Source organism: Onychostruthus taczanowskii, unplaced genomic scaffold, assembly GCF_017590055.1.
Source record: "Onychostruthus taczanowskii isolate IOZ18803 unplaced genomic scaffold, ASM1759005v1 scaffold6, whole genome shotgun sequence".
NCBI lineage: Eukaryota > Metazoa > Chordata > Aves > Passeriformes > Passeridae > Onychostruthus > Onychostruthus taczanowskii.
Window position 1 is genome coordinate 15,433,107 of NW_024503679.1, and position 21,040 is coordinate 15,454,146.

At 43.5% G+C, this 21,040-nt stretch overlaps 1 protein-coding gene across 1 annotated transcript in view; it reads right to left on the minus strand.

Annotated features, from left to right (window-relative positions):
* Window positions 1-21,040, minus strand: part of ADAMTS17 (ADAM metallopeptidase with thrombospondin type 1 motif 17) — a 154,653-nt gene that overhangs the window by 90,795 nt on the left and 42,818 nt on the right. The window contains exon 8 of the mRNA XM_041418728.1: window positions 4,600-4,705. Coding sequence (XP_041274662.1) covers window positions 4,600-4,705 — 106 coding nt within the window. The remainder of the gene's footprint in view (window positions 1-4,599; window positions 4,706-21,040) is intronic.

Consider the following 21,040-nt stretch of genomic DNA (forward strand, 5'->3'; position numbering starts at 1 on the left):
TTGGCTGTCTGGCTCCAATGCTGCTGGCACTGTTCTGACTCGAATGGCAGGACAGGCTGATCCAGAAAAAGAAACAGGTTTCCATCAGCACAGTGCGCACTCTGCAGCATTACCTGTCTGCACTGATCTGTCACATTTACTGGGCTGGTCCTCAGCTTCCACATGAAACTTTTCGTTTTAAAAATGCATTATGACCAATTTTTTATAAATTGTGGGGCAGGGGAGAAGTGAGACAATTTCCTGCTTGGTTCTCAGGCATCCTGACTAGCTGCACCACAGTGACTGGGTTTGCTGTGTAAACTGTTACAGGGCATCACTCTGCACCTCTGGGATCTGCTCAGGGCCACTCCTCAGCCTGCAGTGTTTTCACATTCTGGCACATCTGCATGAAACTACACAGATCAGGGAGGCCAATGTTATTCTGAAGTCCTTCAGCACAAATCCCAGGCCACAGAACATCCAGGGAACATCCAGAGTGCTTCTCCCTCACCTGCAACACCATGATGCTTGAGACACACCACAAGGGCAGCAAAGAATTATGCACCCTGAAGTAATTTTAACCAAGCTACAGCTATCAATACCTAACATCTAAAGCAAATAAGCACACTGGAGAGAAACCTGCCGGTTCCAAACCCTTCTCTTTGTCTGATTCCAAGCCCTGAGCTGTTTGGTTTGTGCATTATGGGCTTTTACCTTTGGACTTGTTTTTGTCCTCATCTGTTTCAGCTTCAAGTTTGAGGCCATGTGGTTTCAGGCTGTTGGCAAGAGGCAGCTCCTTGCTTATTGTCAGTTGATTTTAATCCCCTTTCCTAAGGGCATCTGCCCCAGCGTGGCTCCCAGCCACACCACCTCGGGCTATTCTCTCCCCATCCAGGCAGTGCCAGGTTCCTCTGGCTCATGAATGGGAATCTTCCCTCCTCACCCAAGCATGCCCCCATCCCACAACAGGAAAGCTGAGGCTGTTGAAAGAAACAGCAATGGCAACAAAGCTGGCATTGTTGTCCTGAAAAACCCCTGGCTGCAGCCCACCCCGCTCCGCCCCGGATAACGGATACACAGATGAATCCCAGCTTTTGTTTCCAAAAACTTATTTGACTTTTTCTAAAAAAGGACTTAAAAATCGCAACAAAGTCACTGCTGTAGGCAAAGAGTGAAGTAGGAGGGGGGGAAGTGGCACTATTTTTCTCCAAGTCGGTTGTTCAGGGTGGTCTTTGGGGTGTGAATCTCAGATCAGCCTCACACTGGAGGTGGAGGAGGAGGGAGGCACCAGTCAGGATCCTGGTGACAAAAGTAGGGCACTTTTAGGCTTTTACTGATGGACTTGCCCTGCAATGCTGAGGAAAGATGTGAGTAAGAAATGCTCAGTGTTCATATTATGTTTATAATATGAAGACCTGAGATTGGTACATTTTAAGATTTCAGTGACCACTGTGATCTATGGGTCTTCCTTTCTGTGTAGGTCAGGACCCCACCCAGCAAACCCTGGATGAAATCCAACAAACCCTGGTTACACTCAAGTGTGCTGTTTTAGAAGACATCCACTGCTGACCCAGCTGACTGAAGGAACAAGGCTTGCTGAGGGTCCTGACTTGTGTGGGAAGAAGTTTATGGTTTGCAGCCTCAATACACATTCACTGGGCTCCCTGCCTGTTACCTTTTTGTAACAGCAAGACTCTTCTCCTGGATCCTTTGAGAAAAAATTGTATCTAAGTACAGATGGAATATCCATTTGTGTCCATGGACCAAAACTATCAGTACAGACTTGGAGATTTAAATACAAAAGTCATGTCCCTCACCCCATCATCAAGCAACAACTCCACAGGTTAAACCTGAAGATGAACTCCCATCCTTCAACTTTCATAGGATCTATTTCATCCTAACGGACCTATTTAATGGTGTCTCCATGTTTTCACAGTGCAGCTGTCCGGAATAGTGTTTTTTGCAGTCAGTCCAAATGACATTAGTGGCAGATTAGGAATCTGACACATCAATTAGTAATCCATTCACTTTTTCCAAAGTCCACATCAGAAACTATCTGTGAATGCCAAATTGGGCTTGTGATCTCCACAGACATTTGTTAGTCTTAAGGAAAGAATAATAAATCTCAGCTTTTCTACACTCATAAGGAAATCAGACTTCAATAAAGCTCAAAATTATGGCTTTCCAAAATTTATATTTTTGCCAATATGGATATAAGTTTTGATTGGATTTTATTTTAAATTAAGAAACTTGCACCTAGTTTTCCTTGGTTTTCATTTTTAAAGCTCAGGTCAACTTCTTTGTGTTCATGTCTGCAATGGGCTTCCTTACAATTCACTCAAAAATTCTAAAGTCTGTAAAGAATTCTTCTATTTGCACAAGATGTACCGAAACAGGACTGCTCAGAGCATCTCACTGCAGGTCAACACCAGAAGGCCTGACACCTGTAAGGTGAAAATGGTCAATGAAAAAGGTCAATGAAAAGACTGCTGTTGGCCTCCAGAAGACACCAGACAACTGGTGAGAGGTTGAAATGAGCAGCCAGGCCACTGGTGGATGACAGCACAGAGGGATGATTTTGATGCTCAGGTTGGGGGGTGGCAGACATGGCATTTCCCCCACTCTGTTTTGAGTGTGACAGTGCTGGGGGTTGATTAGGCTGCTGGTGGCAAGGCAGAGGGGGCAGAAGGGCTTGCCCTAGTGTGTGACAGACAATTGCAGCTCCTTGTGGAGTGAGATAACCTGGAACATGTCCCCAAACCCTGGTGGCAGCAGAATCCTCCCAACAGCTTCTACAACCTTCAGCTGGAGCCCTCCTGGCTCCTGTGTCGTCCCAGAGCCACATCACCCCCATGCCTTGAGTCCCTAAACTGGCCCTTACAGCCCCCACACCCTCCAGTACTCCTGAAATAGTTTTCCAAGATGAAGGCAAAGAAAGAAAACCAGCAGAGGAAAGACATTATGGTCTTACCACCAAAAACTGCCCTCAGAAAAGAAAATGGAGTTGGCAACTTTCTGCACAGATGGAGAGCTGTATCTGAAAGCATTACATCCCCTATTTATGATGGGGATTTTTTTGCAAGGCATTATTAGAAGGAAGCTTGTCAGCTCTGCTGAGAAACTTGGCAAACACCAGGGCAGACCAGTCTCACTCTTTCACACAGCTGGATTTTCTGCAGCTCAAGTATTTTTCCCTCTTACTCTTGGCCCATCCAAAGATGAGTGCTGAATTTCCCTCAGCATTACCCACAGGTTAATTTGTTATTAAGTTTAGGCTCAGTTTAACATCTTGGCGTGCAATCTAAATAAAACCAAAACCAAATGTCCTTCATTTCTGCTGAAACCACCCTCGGTTTGGCTCAGCTGCCTTTGGTGTCACTGGAGGGTGAACAGGAGATTCATTTTTGGTAGGTAACCTAAATATCCTCCATGCAACTTTGAAACACATTGCCATAAAGTAATTATTTGTCATGGAATGAGATTGGCCAAAACCTGAACACGCTCCATTGGCTCTGACTTAGCTGTGAAATACTTCTTACTGCAGGAAAGGAAGATACACCAGACACATGAGCTGCAGGAAGGGTGCAGAAAAACCTCAGGCACAACTTCATACTGCAGGAACAAAGCTGGGATTTCCCACCTTACATCCAGAGAGGCTGAAGGAAAGAGTGCTTGAAAACCGCTCAGGCACAGTCCTGTCCCCTGTTTAACTTTGTTCCTGGCCTAATTCTGTACCTTCCAAAGCCTAACTGTGACATTGCAACCAGAGTGATGGCAATGGAAAGGGGAAAAAGCTCATCAGTGTTATGAGTAAGTGCAGTGACACTGGGCCTGGAGAGCAGGGAATGTGGAGCTGACCTTTGGTTAACTCATTATCTGCACTAAGAGCATGCAGCTGACTCTTCCAGTCAGTTCTGTTTTCTTCTATCCATGGGATATTTACAAGCAGCTTTAAAGTCTCCAAAGTCACCTGCAGAAAGTACCCAGTAATCTCATTCTGCAAATTGCTGTCTGACTAGGACTTGCCATGTTCTTTCCTGCTTTTTCCAGTGTGTTCAAAGTGTCTTACTTAGGTGTGATTGAGCTGATAAATCAAGTTATAGGAATTCTTTCTGTTGATCAAATAATTCTGCTTAAGGGCATTTCCAAAATACTGATGTTTACCATTTCAGTCACAGCAGATTACTTCACATGCAGAGATGAAACCATTACCAAACTATTTAACTATTAAAGTCCTTGACACAGACACCCGAACTTCAGAAAAAACTTAGCAAGTTCAAAGATTCTGAGGCTCATGTTGGCTTTGTGGACCTGCTCTACACAGTAAAGAAAATCAGAATTTGTCTCTATTACTATCAATCATTTAAGAGATTGAAGCCTCTTTGTGCTACTCAGAATCTGAACAGAGAGCTGAAAACAGGGCAAGAACAACTAGAAAGACTTCTGTGTGCTAAAATGGGTATTTACATAAGCCTCCTGAATATTAGGTTATGTATCAATGTGCTACATTTATGAAATCATAACAAACACACCACTCTAGTAATTGCACTTGTCTGGTTTTAAATAAAAGTATCCTGCAGTGGCATAAGTGAAGAAGGAAACAGAAGGACAAGTTCTTACTTGTGCCCAAGTTCATGTGCAATTGTGAATGCCAGATTGAGACCGTTGTCTTCAGCAAGAACACATTTTCTCTTGGCACTGCAGACACCTCCTAGGTAAGCAATTCCTGCAACAGAAACACAGAGAGTGTTCCCATCAGAACCAGTGAAACAGCTCATTCATTCAAAACATACAGCAGTAACAACCAAAGTGATCAAAAATGCAACCAGAATGAAAAACATTAGAGCAGTTTCCATACAAGATCATCTGAGTGGTTGCTTCCTCACCCTAGTGAAGAATCACTGCAGAGTTTTGTCAGACAGGAAATAAGTAAAACACACTCACCTCCACTGCTATATACTTGGAAAATATATTTAAGTGTCTCAAAAATAATTTCACTGACCCAAAAATTCATCTAGACTTGTCTTGTCTAATACCCTCTACTACAGCATCAGAAGATGCAGTGAAGGAGCCTAAAAAAGCACTTAAATGGAGTTCTCCTGACTTTCAGAATGAAGTCAGGGAGCAGGAATAAAACAATAAAGCAGAGACTCTGAAAAGATCTTACATTTTTCCTTATTTCCACGCTTAAAAGAAAGCTAGAGTGTCAGAGCCAGCAGAGCTGGCAAAGTGCTGCTGGTGAGTCACAAAGCCAATGTAGGTGGCACAAGTCTCCTATTACTGAGTGGAATTTAGGATTTGATCCATGCACAGTATTCTCCTGTTTGTGTGGGCACCACGAACGGTTTGAGGCTGAGGCCAAAAAGGAATTCAAAAGTTATGGCATGGAACCTCTGCTATGGAAAAACAATAGTCCTCATCTGCCCTTCCTGCAGCCAGAGTGGCCCCTGCTGAAAGTGCCACTGCACTTGGGAATGCTGGGCTGGCACCACAGGGTGTCCCAGTGGATATTTCTGCTTTTATCTGTATTTAACAGCACTCAAGGAATCTATTTCCTCACTGCAGTACTGGCTCCATGGAGGGGTGCCTGGATGGAGCTGCCTTTAAGGAGCAGACCATGACCATGCAATGGAGCTATGTTCTCCCTGTTTTCCTTTTTTTTTCCCCTCTCAAGAGTTGACAAAGCTGTGTTTATCAGGGTGCAAAAGTAAAACTTTAGACCTGGAAGAAGTCCAGCTCTGTTTTTAAGAGATTTGAGAACAATAAGGATGTGGATATTAGTTGCCAGGAGTGTTCTGGATGGAATGAAGGGACGGGCAACAGCCTTTTACTTCAGCACTTGCAAAGAGTAAAGGCAGAAATCAGGCACTTACTGACTTTAGAAATGCTGACTGTGAAAGGGCAGATCCACACCACAAGCAAAAAAAAAAAAAAAAAAAAAAAAAAGAAAAAATTAAAAAAAAAAATCAAGATTTAACCTTTTAAATCAATGGCCTAAAAGGCTGGATTTCAGCACTTTTTTGAACTGACTTGATTGTTACATGCAGAATAGTCCAAAGGATGTCAAGGAATTGCTCAGGAAGGAACAGACTTCTTTGGGAAAGATTTTTGAGATTGCAAGCTCAGTCCATACACACCTGATGGCCCAATGAATTTGCCCCTTTTTGGTTAAAGGGAAGCCAAATACGAACATTTGATTATTCTGCCTTTTCTTCCATTAACCTGTGCCAATATCTCTCTCAGTTGTGTCTCACACACGAGGTTTTAACTGAGGAGCAACAATTGCATTTCAGGCACAGGGGTCAATCAGGCAAGTCAGTTTTGCTTGAAAATAACCAACATTTGATTATTCTGCCATTATCTTCCATTAACCTGTGCCAATATCTCTCTCAGTTGTGTCTCACACACGAGGTTTTAACTGAGGAGCAACAATTGCATTTCAGGCACAGGAGTCAATCAGGCAAGTCAGTTTTGCTTGAAAATATTAATGACAAGTTCCTTCTGAGAGATTTTATAAAATGAGGCTGAGTCTATGTTTGCTATCATGGAGGTGGAAGAGGGCAACATTCCCATTTTTGGGAGGTGTGGTGCAGCAGAACAGTCTAGAATTCTGCCAATATATTAAAATATGTTAAATACCAATTAAAATGTCAAATACATTATCCCAAATAGTAATTCTTCTGAAGTCTTTGTTTAGTGGCTCTAATCCCCACTGAACCTGGCAATGCAGATCCACATTATTATTTTGGCTTTTTCTCTGTGCTAAAACCCTCATTATTCAAAGGTGGAAAAGTAATGATTAAAGACTTGTACATCCATCAGTGGTCAAAGAAGTAGTGACGGTGGCTCAGTTACAGACTCTTAGTCATCTATTTTTATTAGCTATTTTCAGTGCTTAATGTGAATCCTGTGTGGCCATTTTATAATATCTGCAACGATCAATTAAAAAAATGTAGCCATTTAAAATTAGTTTATTATTACAGAAACGGACTGGGCAGAGAAACTCATAATCCTGGAAGAGCAGAAACCTTTGGAGTACATGGAATGAACTCAGTAAGAAGTCCAGCTCATGAACTGCTGAGTGCTTATTAATAAGAGTCATTCTGGAGCAGTAAGCCAGTTATAACAAATTGGTATCACATTTTAAGCCTGAAAAATCTTGCCTTAAAAACGTTTTTGAAATCTATTTTTTCAATCAAACTATTTCCTAAGACTATAATTCTCCTTTGGACCAATACATTTTAGCATTAATTCCTCTCATCAGAATATCAACAGCAAATAAATTATTGATCTGCAAACATATTCCAGATCTTTAGTAAATCTAGCTGAACCATTAACATAAATTCAACTTTTTTGTAAGTCAGTACAATGACCCACATAACTGATATGCAGAGAAAAACACATTTTAACCAACAACAATAGTAGCACAATGCCTTGGTAGCTGCATTAACATGATTTATGTCTTCACTGGGATGAATGGAAACTGTTGTTTGCCTCTTAAATTTCCAGATTTTTACCTGAGCCTTTCAAGTCTGCACAACTGGAATAAAAACTTCACAAATTCTGACATGTTTGTGAAAATCCTGGCGTGCCATGGTTCTACCAGGCTGGGAATAATATAAGAGGAAATGCTTTTATTTGGTAATTTTGCTTCTGGCCCTGTCTGTGAGACAGGTGTGTGTGTGTGAAAACAAAAAAATAAGGAAGGAAGCTGAAATGGGATTTCTGTGTTTTATTTTTTAAGAAAACCCCACACTTCTCACGTGCCTCTGCAAATACACAGATAGTGACTTTCTTTGGGGGAAAAATGTCCTTATCTTTCAGATATGCTGCCAGCAGTAACCACAAATCTATTTTTAATATACAAAAAAGGTCAAGCAGGAGCATCAGTGGAAGAGGGAAAGGAAAGCCAATTACTATTTTTACTATTACCAAGCACGAAGGTTTTTTCCTTTCTCTCCTGAGAAATTACATAATTACAGCCCATAACTTCTGTGCTTGGGCTTGGACATGCAGAGCTATCTGCACTTCCCCAGCAAAGCCTGGGACACAGGCAACTGTGTAAACTCACATTTATCCAAAAACTTGTCATACATAAACAGTTTGCAGCTGTTGGCCTTCCTGCCAGCTATGAGCCCTCCACCAGCAGTATCTCCAAGGGGAATGATCCCATCTCTCCCCCCAGCCCAGCAAGGCATGAGGACATTGCACACTTGCCACAGGGATGGCCAAAGCCGGGAGAAGACAAGTCCTGGTGTGTGGGTTCCCATTTTGTCCTACTCCAAACACCTGGGGCTCCCTCCTCATGGCTCTGGAGTATTCACTCAGCAAGTGGTTTGTCCAGGTACTCCAGCTTTCAACTCTCTAATGTCTTGTTTTCATTGCACTCCTAATACTTTAATCTCTTCTTTTGCCAACCACCTCTGGACACAAAACTTTTACTTGATTAAAACTTGGCTGGCTCTCCTCCTGCTCAATGTATTTGCTGTTGGGAAGGGAGCCAAACTCCCAGTCCATCTGCTTGGCACAGACAGCGACTCCCTGCACATCCACATGCTCAGAGCAAAGCTCCCATTCCCCATCATTACTAGTTTGGTGTTGAGCTGATGTTTTTCTCATCCTCCCATGATTTTCAATTTGTGCAGCTCACACATTGCCATCAATTACATTCCTGTAGCCTCTCTTAACATCCTACACGAGTAAAATCAGGAAACCCTGAAGTGATTCATGCTCTGCCTTTCCATTCAATGGCAATGATATGTTTGACAGAGATGCCCTGCCTGTATTTACACATCAAGTCAGTCACCAAGGGAATCTTCCAGTGCTTGTGATACTTAAAATGAAAAATACTTCTCCCTTTCTATAAAGCCTACATAGAAAAGGTTCCAAAATTTAAGAAACATTAAAGAAGAAACCCACTAAATTGCCTCCAAGATAGGTACTAACACTGTTCTACAGCTGAATAAACAGAGGTCTCACGAGCCAGCAGTATCCAGGTGAAAAAGAACTGTATCCATGGAAGGGCCCACTCCAGCACATACAACACAGACAGGCTGAGGCTGTCACCACTGAGCCTGCAGGCCAAGTCTGGTTTATAGGGATCATCCAGAAAAGTGAACAGGGTGAGCTGTTCCTTCATTTTATGAGAATGTTCTGGTTCAAAGCTGGACATGCAATCTTAGTGGCACCGATTAATTTGGCTTAATGCTGGATAGTCCTCCAAGATGCCAATTTCTGTTAATTTTGCAGTAACAACATGGTTTCCATTAGAGTTTAATATTCATGTATGGAAACTGTTTCCCTTAGCAATAATTTTCATTGTTACGGCATTTAACAAAAACCACACTGAAAACAACACACTCACCATGAACCACAACTACAGAAATTACAGTGCAACCAACCAGTGCATGAGACACAGCTACAGTCAGGTAGGAAAACAAGCTCATAATCACAGCAGTGCAAGTCACAGTATTTTGAACTCAAGTCTTTATAGAGGAAGATCTTCTGATGTCATGGACCAGCTGATGGAAGCCACCAGGACTCCTGAGAATCCTGAGCACCAGATCCTGACTTTCTGTACCTGGGCAACTTTTTGCAAATGTGCCCATCAGCACAGAATCCTCTTCTCCCTGTGGAGAATACAGCCTGTCCTGAATTTCACCATGACCCCTGTAAAAACTGCTCACCACGACCTGCAGGGATGCAGCACAACTTTCCCAGAACTCAGACAGCTGCCCTGTAGTGCCCAATAAAATAACTTCTTCCTCTGAAAACACTGTCATTTCCAGTGTACACAACCACTGTCAGAATCCCAAAAGCCCAGCAAGAAAAATAAACAGCTGAAAGACAAAGTGTGGGTACTTTCTGAATGTCCTGATTCTCATTACACTCACCCTGATGGACTAACAGATCAAATCTCTCCCTGATATTCACAGTGCCAGCTGATGTTTCTGGAGCTCACAAGGATAAACTACTCAGAACACAAGGTCCTCAGAGAACAAATGAGTGAAATGCTCAACACCTTTGGCAGGAGATAGTTTTCTGATTATTAGGAATAACTAGAGATATTTGGCATTGAATATTGATAGGACACCCAAGGATCTAATGAGTGGCCATGGATAACACTTCACAAGACCAGGGCTCTAGCTGAACAAGCCAGATTCAACCACGTGCCTTAATCTTTGTGGAAGGACTGTGATCCAGGCAGAAACACCCAAATTTTAGCTATGGCACCACTGCAGCTCAACAGAACTTCTCAGTCAATTCCTTCATCCCGTGCTGGAGCCCAGGCAGGAGTGCACTGCCCATTTCCAAACAAATTACCTGACACCTAAACCAGCTGCCCTCCTCACTGCCTTCCTGATAAAAATACCTTTGTGAGGCCAGACCTCTTCATGTCTGTAAACCTGCAGAGGCAGCAAGATCTAATCATCAGAGCTTAAAGGAGTGCTTTTGCTATCTTCCTTTTCTCTGTTTAATTACCCTGCAGGACAGCAATTAATGGAACACGTGGAATCCCCTCCCCAGCACGGCCAACCCTCAGCTTCACCTCCCAGTCTTTCTGCAGGGCTTTTCTGTCTTTTGGGAACTCTCCTGAGGTTTTACAAGTTTAATGGATGAATCATTTATCTGCTCCTTTACCAACCTGCCCACACACAGACATTCCCCAAGATGGCAAGAGCTTTATTCCAGTGTTATTTGCATTGGATTTACACTCTGCTAATTCACTGATTTAGGCAGAGGGGGCTGCCCAGACAGTAGAAGAGCTCTAGAGACTGAGACCTCACTTAGCTTCAGGGATATCTGTCCTCACCCACACCAGCAAAAGCTGTTTCAGACACCAAATGCAGTGAGATAAGAAAGCTGAGAGATGTTCTAACACTTTTTTTGGCCGAGAAGATCCCGAGAAGATCCCTGGTTTTGTCCTACAAAAACATTATTCATGCTGCATTATAAGAGCAGACAACCTTTGGAAACCCTCAGAGATTTGGCATGGGCATCTCTGAAACCACATTTCTTTCCAGTGCTGCTCACCAGGACTTGTGATCACAAACACAAATATTCACCACACTGGCCATACCTGACCATACCTGAGCAGAGGTGTGGATTTCAGAGCAAGCTGGAAACAAGCACCCTGCTCAGCCCCATGGAGCAAATATCCATCAGTGACACAGGCACCACTGATCTTGCCTTGCAGCAAGGGAATGCACTAAAAGCCCACCTGAAGTTCTTTCCAGCCCTACATCTCTAAGCTTTTATGATAAAACACCAGGATCTAAGACCTCAGCAAAGCAGGAGATAAAAGAAATTCCTTGTCTCTCTGACATCTGCTCTTTGTTCAGCGTGACATCCTCCATGTCATTAATGGCTCCTCCCTTTCAGCAAACCATCACTCCCCTGGATGACAGCACATTAATAAATCCTCCCATCCAAGGAGACATGAGGAGTGCCTTAATTAACTGGGGCAGAGGAAGCAGGGTATCATCTCCATGTTTACTCTACTTTGATATGCTAACAGCCACATTCCAGAGAGCTTCTCCCCAACACTCCCCAGAGCCTGGGCTGCTGCTGAATGCAGATCTCAAACACAGCTCCTTCCTGCAATCCTGTTTCTCTAGTTAAATATGGAGTTTGGGACATTTAGTTGAAACCAGACCACCATTCCTGAATGCTGATTCCCAAATCCAGGCAGCTAATTCACCATCTGCTTGCAGACATCACTGCCTGGTGCTGAAAGTCTCCATGCTCACACACACACAGGGATTACATGGGCTGGATTACTCAAAGCAAGATACATCAGGACAGCTGTTGAGAGGAAAAGCAGGGGAAGAGCTGGCCAGGTGGATTTGAGAGAGGGATTCCAGTTGGGGATTGGACTGAGTGAGTTAACACACCATGGTGGGAAAAATACAGAAGCCTGGCATAATTCAAATTTAGTGAAGAAGGCAGGAAGAGAAATGAGAAGAGATAAGGGAATGAGAAGAGACAGGGACAGAAAAGTAGCAAATGGAGATAATATGGGTTTTCCAGAAGGTTTCAGGAAACATGACTTTGATCTCATAGGCAGCTGGGAGACACTTCTGAGGGAGGCAGGGGTCAAGGAGGGCAGCAGATAAGATCAGAAAGGAAGATGAGCTCCCTGAGAATGTCTGTGTGTACTTACTGCTGGAGAAAAATGAATCTCCAGCCCTGGGTCAGAAGTCTCTGGCATCACGGGTTCACTTGAGGAATTACTGAACAAGTCTGAGGGCATGGATTATTCAGGCAGGGAGGTGTGGGCAAAACCTGGCACTGAGCATAAAGGAGGGACAGCTGTTGGAAGTGGTATAGGAACAAGAGATGGAAATCAGAGAGATACAAGATAGTGAGAGAAAATGAGAGAGGCACAGGGGACAATGTTGTTCAGGGATATCTCACACCAGAAAAGAATCAGATCTGGCAGAAGGCAGCAGAGATCTGATGCTTTTGAAAGGCTACAGGAACAGAGACTGAGAACTCAAAGAAAACATCACCAACAACTGTGAAACGAAGCTGCAAATCAGGATTTGGATCCTGGCCCTCGAAAGTCACCTCTGCCTGGGGCTCAAAGGCATTTGGATTTGGGTATCTTGTGCTGGACTCGTGGTGTTCAACCTGCCAGTCCTTCCTACAAGCTGCTGTAGAGTTAAGCAGGACCTTTCCTTCCCACATGCATGGAAACATCAGCATGACAATATAAAAAAGGCATGCAGCCCATCAAGACAGGAGCAGGGCTCAGCACTGGATTCAGGGTTTGTGGAGCTGTGGGAGTAACTGTCCTTCACTGCAGTGGCTGCAGCACAGAGACACAGGATAAAAATGACTCCACATCTCTCACCTGCTGGATAGCTTGAGAAAAGGAGAGAGCTCCAGCTGCTCCTGCTCTAAACAGCCTTTATGAATCTCACCCTTCCCTTTCCCAGATGTTATAAAATGTCAGTATTTCAGTATTTTCATTTTGACCTGTGCTGTCTGGTGGAAGAGGCCTGAACTCAAGAATTGCATCAGTTGTCCCCTAAGCTGCATCTTTCAGGAAATAAATAAACCACCAAAAAAAGGAGAAAAATATTATTCTGCCATTCCCACCACTCTGCTACATGCCTATGTGTCTGCCAACACCTGTCCTCAGGATGAATTCCCACCTGCAGGTTTCCATCTCCCAAGGAATGGAAAAGCAGCCCTGGCACTGCCTGCCATGGCTGCAACTCTGCAAACTGTGTAAGGTTCCAAAACCAGCCTTGGGGCTATTTTCATCTTCCTTTTTTCAGATAAGTTGTGTCAAATCCACTTTTGGACTTGTCAGTTTGTCCCTGTAACTCATCTGAGCCACCTGTTTCAACAGAGAGCCTGAATTCAGAGAGAAGGAAGAAAAATATCAAATCAGAGCTTTTAATGAGACTGCTAAACAGTCTCATTAAAAGGAATGGAATTCAGCAGCAGGGATTCTGGAGCCTTTAAATTCCTCACTATCTCCCTTCCAGAATGAAGAGACAAGGTCAGATTTGGCAATAATTCAGAAAAAATATTTAGAGTGTCTGTACCAAACAGCATCTGCTTTAAGAGCAAACAGTCAGGGTTCAGAATGCAGTTCCGGGTTTTCCCTTCCTGTAGTTACAAACACTAAGAAACTCAAGAAGCTTTGCAAATTAAATTAAAATATTCTTCTAACAGTTCCAAGGTCTTTCCTGAGCCATGCCTATCTCAGCCTGCTGTGGTGTTGGTCAGGGGTGGGCTCATGAGCAAGGATCAGGCCTGCAAAGGTTAAACAACATTAATAACCAGTATTTCAGAGTCTGGAGAGTGTCAGCCCAGTCTACTGAACGTTTTGGAGATGGCTGAACACCTGTGCTGCTGATGAATGGCATTTTTCCACAGCTCCCCATTAAATTGTTTCCATGTTCTTACAGAATGACTCAGCAATCGTTACTCTCAAATTAATCTATACTTTTGAAAAAAAAAAAAGTTAATATTTAAAGTATATTTTATTTTTAGGTGCTGTATGCATGTCAAAGCTGTTCTCCTGGCAACATCAGAGCAGCTCAGGTGAGCTGCAGGGAAGGCGGGCCAGCAAATGGGATGATGCAGTGATCAAGCCCCAAACAAATGCTTTCCCAAATTGCTCCTGTGATATTTCTCATCTGCAGCTCCCACATCCCGACTTCCAGGGCTGCTGAAGCTCCTGGCTTCACATTGGTGAGCTGCCAGCCAGCACTGATAAACTTATTTAGAAATTCTTGATTCAGCCCTTCTGTTTTAATTCTTTGCTGAGTGCTCATTTAACCTCACAGCCTGATGTGACAAGGCTGACAAACCTGAGGGCTGTGCCTGATAAGGGCAATGGGGTTGAGTTACTTTGTTAGGTCAGAATTTGGGGGGGACCCTGGCTGATACCGATGCTGCCAGGGGTGGGGAGTGAAAATGATCCTTCCATGGCAGCAGGCAGTGCCATGGCTCTCTCCTCTCCTCACACACCACCAACAGGCATCACATTTGTTCTGCCACAGCATGACAGCAAGGAGGAAAGGGAGGCGAGAATAGATAAAAAATCCCTAAACTTATTGCAAAATTAATGGCTTGATTTCCTAGAGTTTACCACTTCCACTTGGGGCTCCTGATGTAAATGTTTCCCTCACTGGCAGCATCAGAGGGGCACGGTTCCTTCCTCTGCTTAGTTTCCTAATTTTCAGAAAACTTCTGAAAGCCTAATATTTCTGAGCTCCATATCCTCAAGTTCGATTCCAATTTGCTAATGGGTTATAAAAATATTAGGGAACAACCATCACTGGGGGAGACACACATGAGCACAAAGCACAGACAGGGCACAGACAAACTCACCAAACCAGGTTAAAATATCTGGGTTACTGCTAACCCAAAGGGCTCTCCTCTGGGTCCCCAACCAGAGCTGTCCATCCTGGCACTCTCTCCCCAGGAAGGGCATGAATGCAGACATAAACATATCACAGCATCAGCCTGATTGAAGAGAAGTAATGGCTAATTTCAGAGGTAACATGGCTGGAGATATTTTTAATATGTCCTGAATCTGGTTTTTTAAGTACCCCTTTCTCTAGATTCCTCAAAGATGAAATGCCACCTTTAAAGTCACCAGCTACAGAGAAATTCTCACTCTGAAAAAGACCAGCCTGAGCTTTTCTCACACTTCATAAAAAGAAATCTCTCATGTTCAAACTTGAGCTCCAGTGAAAGAAAACACAAATTTGGATGAATACCACTGAGCTCTTTGCAATGACTGACAGCAGCCAGAGAGTCCCTGGTGCCTCACAGACACAAGTCAAGGCACAGTCCCAGTCCTGGGGCCTTTATGGACTGAATTCAGAAGTGACAGCCCTGAAGTTGACAGTGACAGCAAAAAAGAAAATTGTCACAGGATCCTGCAGGAGCCAGAGGACATTTTAATGCACGTTGTGTTCATGTCACTGCTCCAGGGCTTTGTGCTGAAGCTCTTCCAACAGGGAGAGAAGTGCCTCTTCTAGTCCCACATGTTTCTAAATAAAACACCCCCAGGAAATGCAGGAGCTCCTCAATACCTGCCTGGGTGACACCTCCAGTTCTGAGCCAAAGCCCTGTGTCCCTGACTGAGAATTCTGTCCTGAGTGTGCAGCACAGTCTGCAGGGTGTCCTCAGCTGTCCAACCCCACTCAGGACTCCTGGGGGAATCTGCAGCAGGAACAGCAGCACTCCCCAGCTACGCAGGTTGGGTATTTTTGAACCAGCCTGCCTGGGAGCCCAGTGGCAGTGGCCTCCTGGCAGCTGCCATATAATGAGAAGCATTTCCCAAAAAGCCACCTGATTAGTGATAACATAATCAGCTTCATGGCATCCCCACAGAACAAGCTGGATGTGAACAACATCCTCTCTAACAGGACCAGCTATCAAAATCAGCACAGGCTTGATCAGTCTCACTGGAACCAACAAATTATAAGCCCCAGCTTTGGAAAAGTGCATTAAATAATTTCCTGGCTTCTTTTACTCAGTTTCCACCCCCAGCAGGTTGACTTTTGTCTTTCTTCTTAAGTGTAAAGCCAGGAAGCTTTATTTACCTCACAGCATGTTCAGATCATGCTGTGGCTCACAGACACCAGTGCATGGGTCCTGCACCTCTGCAAACCCATCAGTGCATTGAACAAAATCCTGGCTACAGCAGGCAAGAGCTGGGGTTCATCGTGGAAAGGGCCAGATGCTCTCCGGATCCAGGCCTTTGCTCTGAGCCATTTTGAACAAAATCCTGGCTTACAGCAGGCAAGAGCTGGGGTTCTTCATCGTGGAAAGGGCCAGATGCTCTCCGGATCCAGGCCTTTGCTCTGAGCCAGGAGCAAATCACACCCTTCCCAGTTCATCAGATGCAAAGAGACATCCCAGGGAATGCCAACATGGGAGGGCTGTGCCAGGAACCTCTGCCCCTCACTTGACCCCCCAGAGGGAGAAGGGAAATGGGAAGATCCAAGTGAGACAGATAACCCATAGAAAGAAGTCTGGGGAAATCAGAGATTATCACAAAAGAAGGAATCAGATATCAGGAGGAACATGAAACTGAAACAATTATTGAATTCTGGTGAGGTAACAGACATTGCTGAAAGAAAAGCACAAAGTTTAGAACTTCAGCAGTCCCTGAGCAACACTTTTGTGTTGCAGGATCCCAGGATGCCCACAGGAAAGCACCTCTATTCAGATGCTGCTGAATGTGGTACAGGTCAGGCAGGAATCACAGGGAAAACCATCTGGCAGGGCAGAGCAGCTCCAGTGAACAATGCTGCCCCTCTGAAGTGAACAGACACTTGGAAGAGTCATCAAAGGGATTAGAAGGAGCACCAGTATTTCCCCAGGAGCCAGGACACAGGTCAAGAGAGCTATAGCAGGAATTTCATCCACTCTTGGACCCAGACAAGACCAAGCTGGAGACAACATTTGCTCTCTGACTGACAGAGCCAGAAAAGCAAACAAACTGGAGCACAGAAAAGAAACATGAGCATACAGGTTTCTTAAAGAGAAATATAAAATATACATTTTAAATAGAAATCTAACTTTAGTCTCCTATTTTCCTGTCATTTGAAGAACAACAAAATCTGATTAGACTGATGGACTAATTTTCAATAAATAAAAACATCCACACAGAGTTTCCTAACTCACTGGCCAGTTTTCTTATAAATAACGGCAGTGTTTACACTGTTTGTCTGCTACAACACAAATAATGCTGTACATGCTGGAGCTTGATGGATGATATTACCAAAACCAACAAGCAGATCCTCAGCAGAACATTCATGTGTACCCAGCAGCCCAGCTATGGCCAGGCAGAGCCTTAGTGCAAACAGCCCCACAAAAATGTATGACACAACCTCACAAAACCAACAAATGCCTTCAAGCTGCTGACTGCTCATCACCACCAACCAAAGCAGGAATACAAGGCTAATTCCAAGCTAAGCAAACACAGAAATCCTTCACATTCTACAAATCATGCTGCAAGAATACAGGAGGAGAAAGATATTTGATGGATTGAGTCTATGGGTTTTACTATTATTATTCTGATAAGTTCAATGTATTTCTATCAGGTGATCCAAAAGGTAAAAAGACTTGTCAAAACTAATCCAGGCAAAACCCTTGCAGATTATAGGATTCTGAACCTGAAATTAGTAAACCTACATAGCAGAACCTTTGTGTCCAAATGAAATTCCAAGGAAATCCACTTCTGTTCAAGAGACAGTTTATACACAAACACACACACACACATATATATATATATACACACATCAGTGATAATTTGACTAAAATTTCACTATCTATAGTCACCTTCCTATCTAAACTGGCAAGGACTTGATAAAGAAACCCCAGTATTTTCTACAAGGAATATCTGATCAAATCTGTATGTGTAAAATTCAAAGTATTCTGCCATGCATTTAGAGACAGTAATTTATTTCCAGAATGCGTCTGTGCATTCTTGGGTCAGCTCAAAATTTCATCACCTTCCCCACAGCACCTGCCATTAATATTTCCAGCCATGGAATGAGCTTGTAGTGGATCACAGCTGGCTATAGCACACTCCCTACTGAATTTTCAGCACACTGGTAAACACAGGGAACATTTTCAGTGCTGCAAAGTACTCTTAGATACCCAATTCCTATTTGCATTATGTGGAGCATAATCCCAGCTGAAAAGCTTGGAGCTTGTGCTGAGGCAGTGGGAGAATTGTTAAATAAAACCCAACAACATTCCAAGGATTTAAAGTGACTTTCAGTCTTCTCAGTGCACATGGTGTAGCAAAATCCTGCCAGGACCAGACATCCTGCAAAATGGGTTAGGTATAATACCAGGTCATGTTACCAGATGATTAACCAAAGCTGGGAAAAAAACAATTCAAATGAAAAAAAGAAATCAGCACAGATCAAACTCCCTTCTTGGGGAAGGGGAGGGAAGGTTTTATGCACACTTCCCCCTGTGGTTTTCTTGGTTATCACCAGTAAAATCTCATCTCTATGTTATTTAAAACTCACTCAAAATTGCATTTTGCCTTGGCAGCTACAAAACAAAAGAAATGTAAAAGTACAGTAGGCAACTGTCCTTCATTTCCTTCCTTTACTCTTACATATCCTGTGTGCAACTGGAATGCTTCTATTTGATTATCCAGTGGAGCAAATGCTACAATGAATGCAATCATGCCTTATTACCCTGCATGTCTGCAGCCTATTGCACAGCTATGTACAGATGTTTTTACACAAGCTTGGTTTTCTAGCTACAGGGTCTATAAAACAATAGGAACTATCTGAAATGTTTTCAAGCCAGCAAAGGATAAAGGCACTGTAAAGCAGTCAACTGGATAAAAGCCATCTATGTCTGACAGGAGAAGAAAAACCTCTGAGGTTTCTCGATTATAAACGCGTCAGCTTTCTGGAAGTGCTGCAGTCTGCAGCAAACTGACCAGGAATGTGTAAACACAGGGGAAATAAGGACCCAGGCAGTGGAAAGAAGGAACACAAACCTCTGGCCTGTTGAAGGACTTAACTACTGTTTCACTGACCTGAAGAACTGGCTGGTGCCCAAGGAAGTGGAGCTGCCTCTGGTAGCCTTGCACCCTGGGGATCACAGCTCTGATCTCTTTGGTACAGAGCTTTGGATTTTACTGAGCAAAGGCCCTATTTACAAATTCATTTCCTTCTCTTCTCAATACATTCATTTTTTTTACCAATAAAATACAGTGCAAAAAACCCTGAATGTCTTGTTTCATGGTCTGTCAGGGAGGCACCAGGAATTAACGGGTACGGCGCCGGGCTGGAAATGGGGATGTGCAAAATCATTCTGTGTTCTTGGATGAGAACCAGGGAGAAATGGTTTTTATGAGTCTCATTTTCCCCTGTCCACCTGGCCTGAAGCGTGTCATAGCAGAAAATTCTGCTTTCTGCTGCAGAGAGCCTAGGGTTGGCATTCCCAGCCCAGAGGGGTTATTTATAGAGCACTGACAGCAGGTCTGACACCGTGGAAAAGAAACACTATTTATCTTTCCACAACCTTTTCTAACAAAAGGGGAAGTAAGAAGCAGGGTGAGCTATGAAAGCAGAATTGATGATTTTATTTGTTTTATCATCATTCTTGTGAGAATCCTCCAGAGAAACGAACCCTCAGCAAGGGGAAGTGATGGAGCTGCAGAGTGAAGCAGTGCAGCAAGCATGGCAAATCTCCATTTACATGGATGAGGCAAGAGACAAGAGCAGAAATACTACAAATCCCAAAAGACACAAATGGTCTGTCCACAGACCAAATATAATGAGCTTGTTCTGCTCGTGTCTGCCTCAAAGGCTTCTCAGCCTCACACACACAGTAGCCAGGAGCAGTTCCAGAGCTTTTCCTGACAGTTGTTTGGCAGAGTGGGTTTAGCTGGACATTATTTAGGCTCCTGCTTCCCTGTTTGCAAACACAATGACCCCTTTCCGAGATAAACAGCAGAGATTTCTTTAAATCATCATTAAATGCTGCTTAGCCGTAAGCAAGACCTTGGTTCTCAAGCAGTGTCCCACAAATCATCTCTAATTTAGAAAACAATTGAGGCACAAAGATGTCTAGGAAATAAAACTGTAATTCAGAAGTTCTAGCATAATATATTCAGGAGAACCAAAACCCTAAGACCTGCCTGTCACACAAACTAAAATATTAAAATATTACACTTCTGATTGTTTTTTTCCTCCATGTCAGTATGAAAATGTACTGAATTGCTTCTGAAGGACACTGTCCTGTAAATTCACTGGGAACTGTTAGTTCAAACAGTCCTAACAAGTCTTTTCCCCCAGAGTGATTGCATGTCAAAGCCCCAGACATAGCAAAAAGGTGAGGGGTAAAGAGATGGGGAAAGGAACATCACATGCAGGTATCTGCCCTTTAAGCTATGAGACCAAAATTCCCAGGTGCTTTGTGTACGTCTATATAATTTCACACAGACAGAAATGGCCCTGGAGTGGAATGCAGGACGTGTTTGCACCTGCACCAGTCAAGCTGCACAATGATTTAGCACATAAAGTGATTTATGAGATGGAGTTGAAATCAAAGAATAAAGTCAGAGTATCAGAAAAAATATCCACAAAGTCATGGCAAATATTTTCCCTCGTGACTTACTCCTTTCAATAAAGGCAGCAGACAGAAGCTTAGTTACACATCAGTGGGACACCAGGCTAGGATTTGGGCTGGAGTCCTGGATTCCTGAGGGGAAAGGACCATAGTTCTGGTAGCCACTGAATTTTTTGAAGAAATTCAGGCTAGATGGGACTGGAGCAACCTGGTCTAATGGAAAATGTCTCATGGCAGAGGGTTGGAATGAGCTGGGCTTTAATGGTCCCAAATAATTCTAGAATTCTATGATAATTCTACCAAGGTGCATTTCATTCAAAGAGTAATCAGCACCACCCTGTATAATGCTGAGATGTGATGGCCTGGAGAATATTTACTCAATAATATGTTGCCTGGTAAAGCACTATGGGTCCTTTCCACAGCATTTTAGACAGTTGCTCACTTGCATTTATCAAAACACATCCCCATGAACCACTAA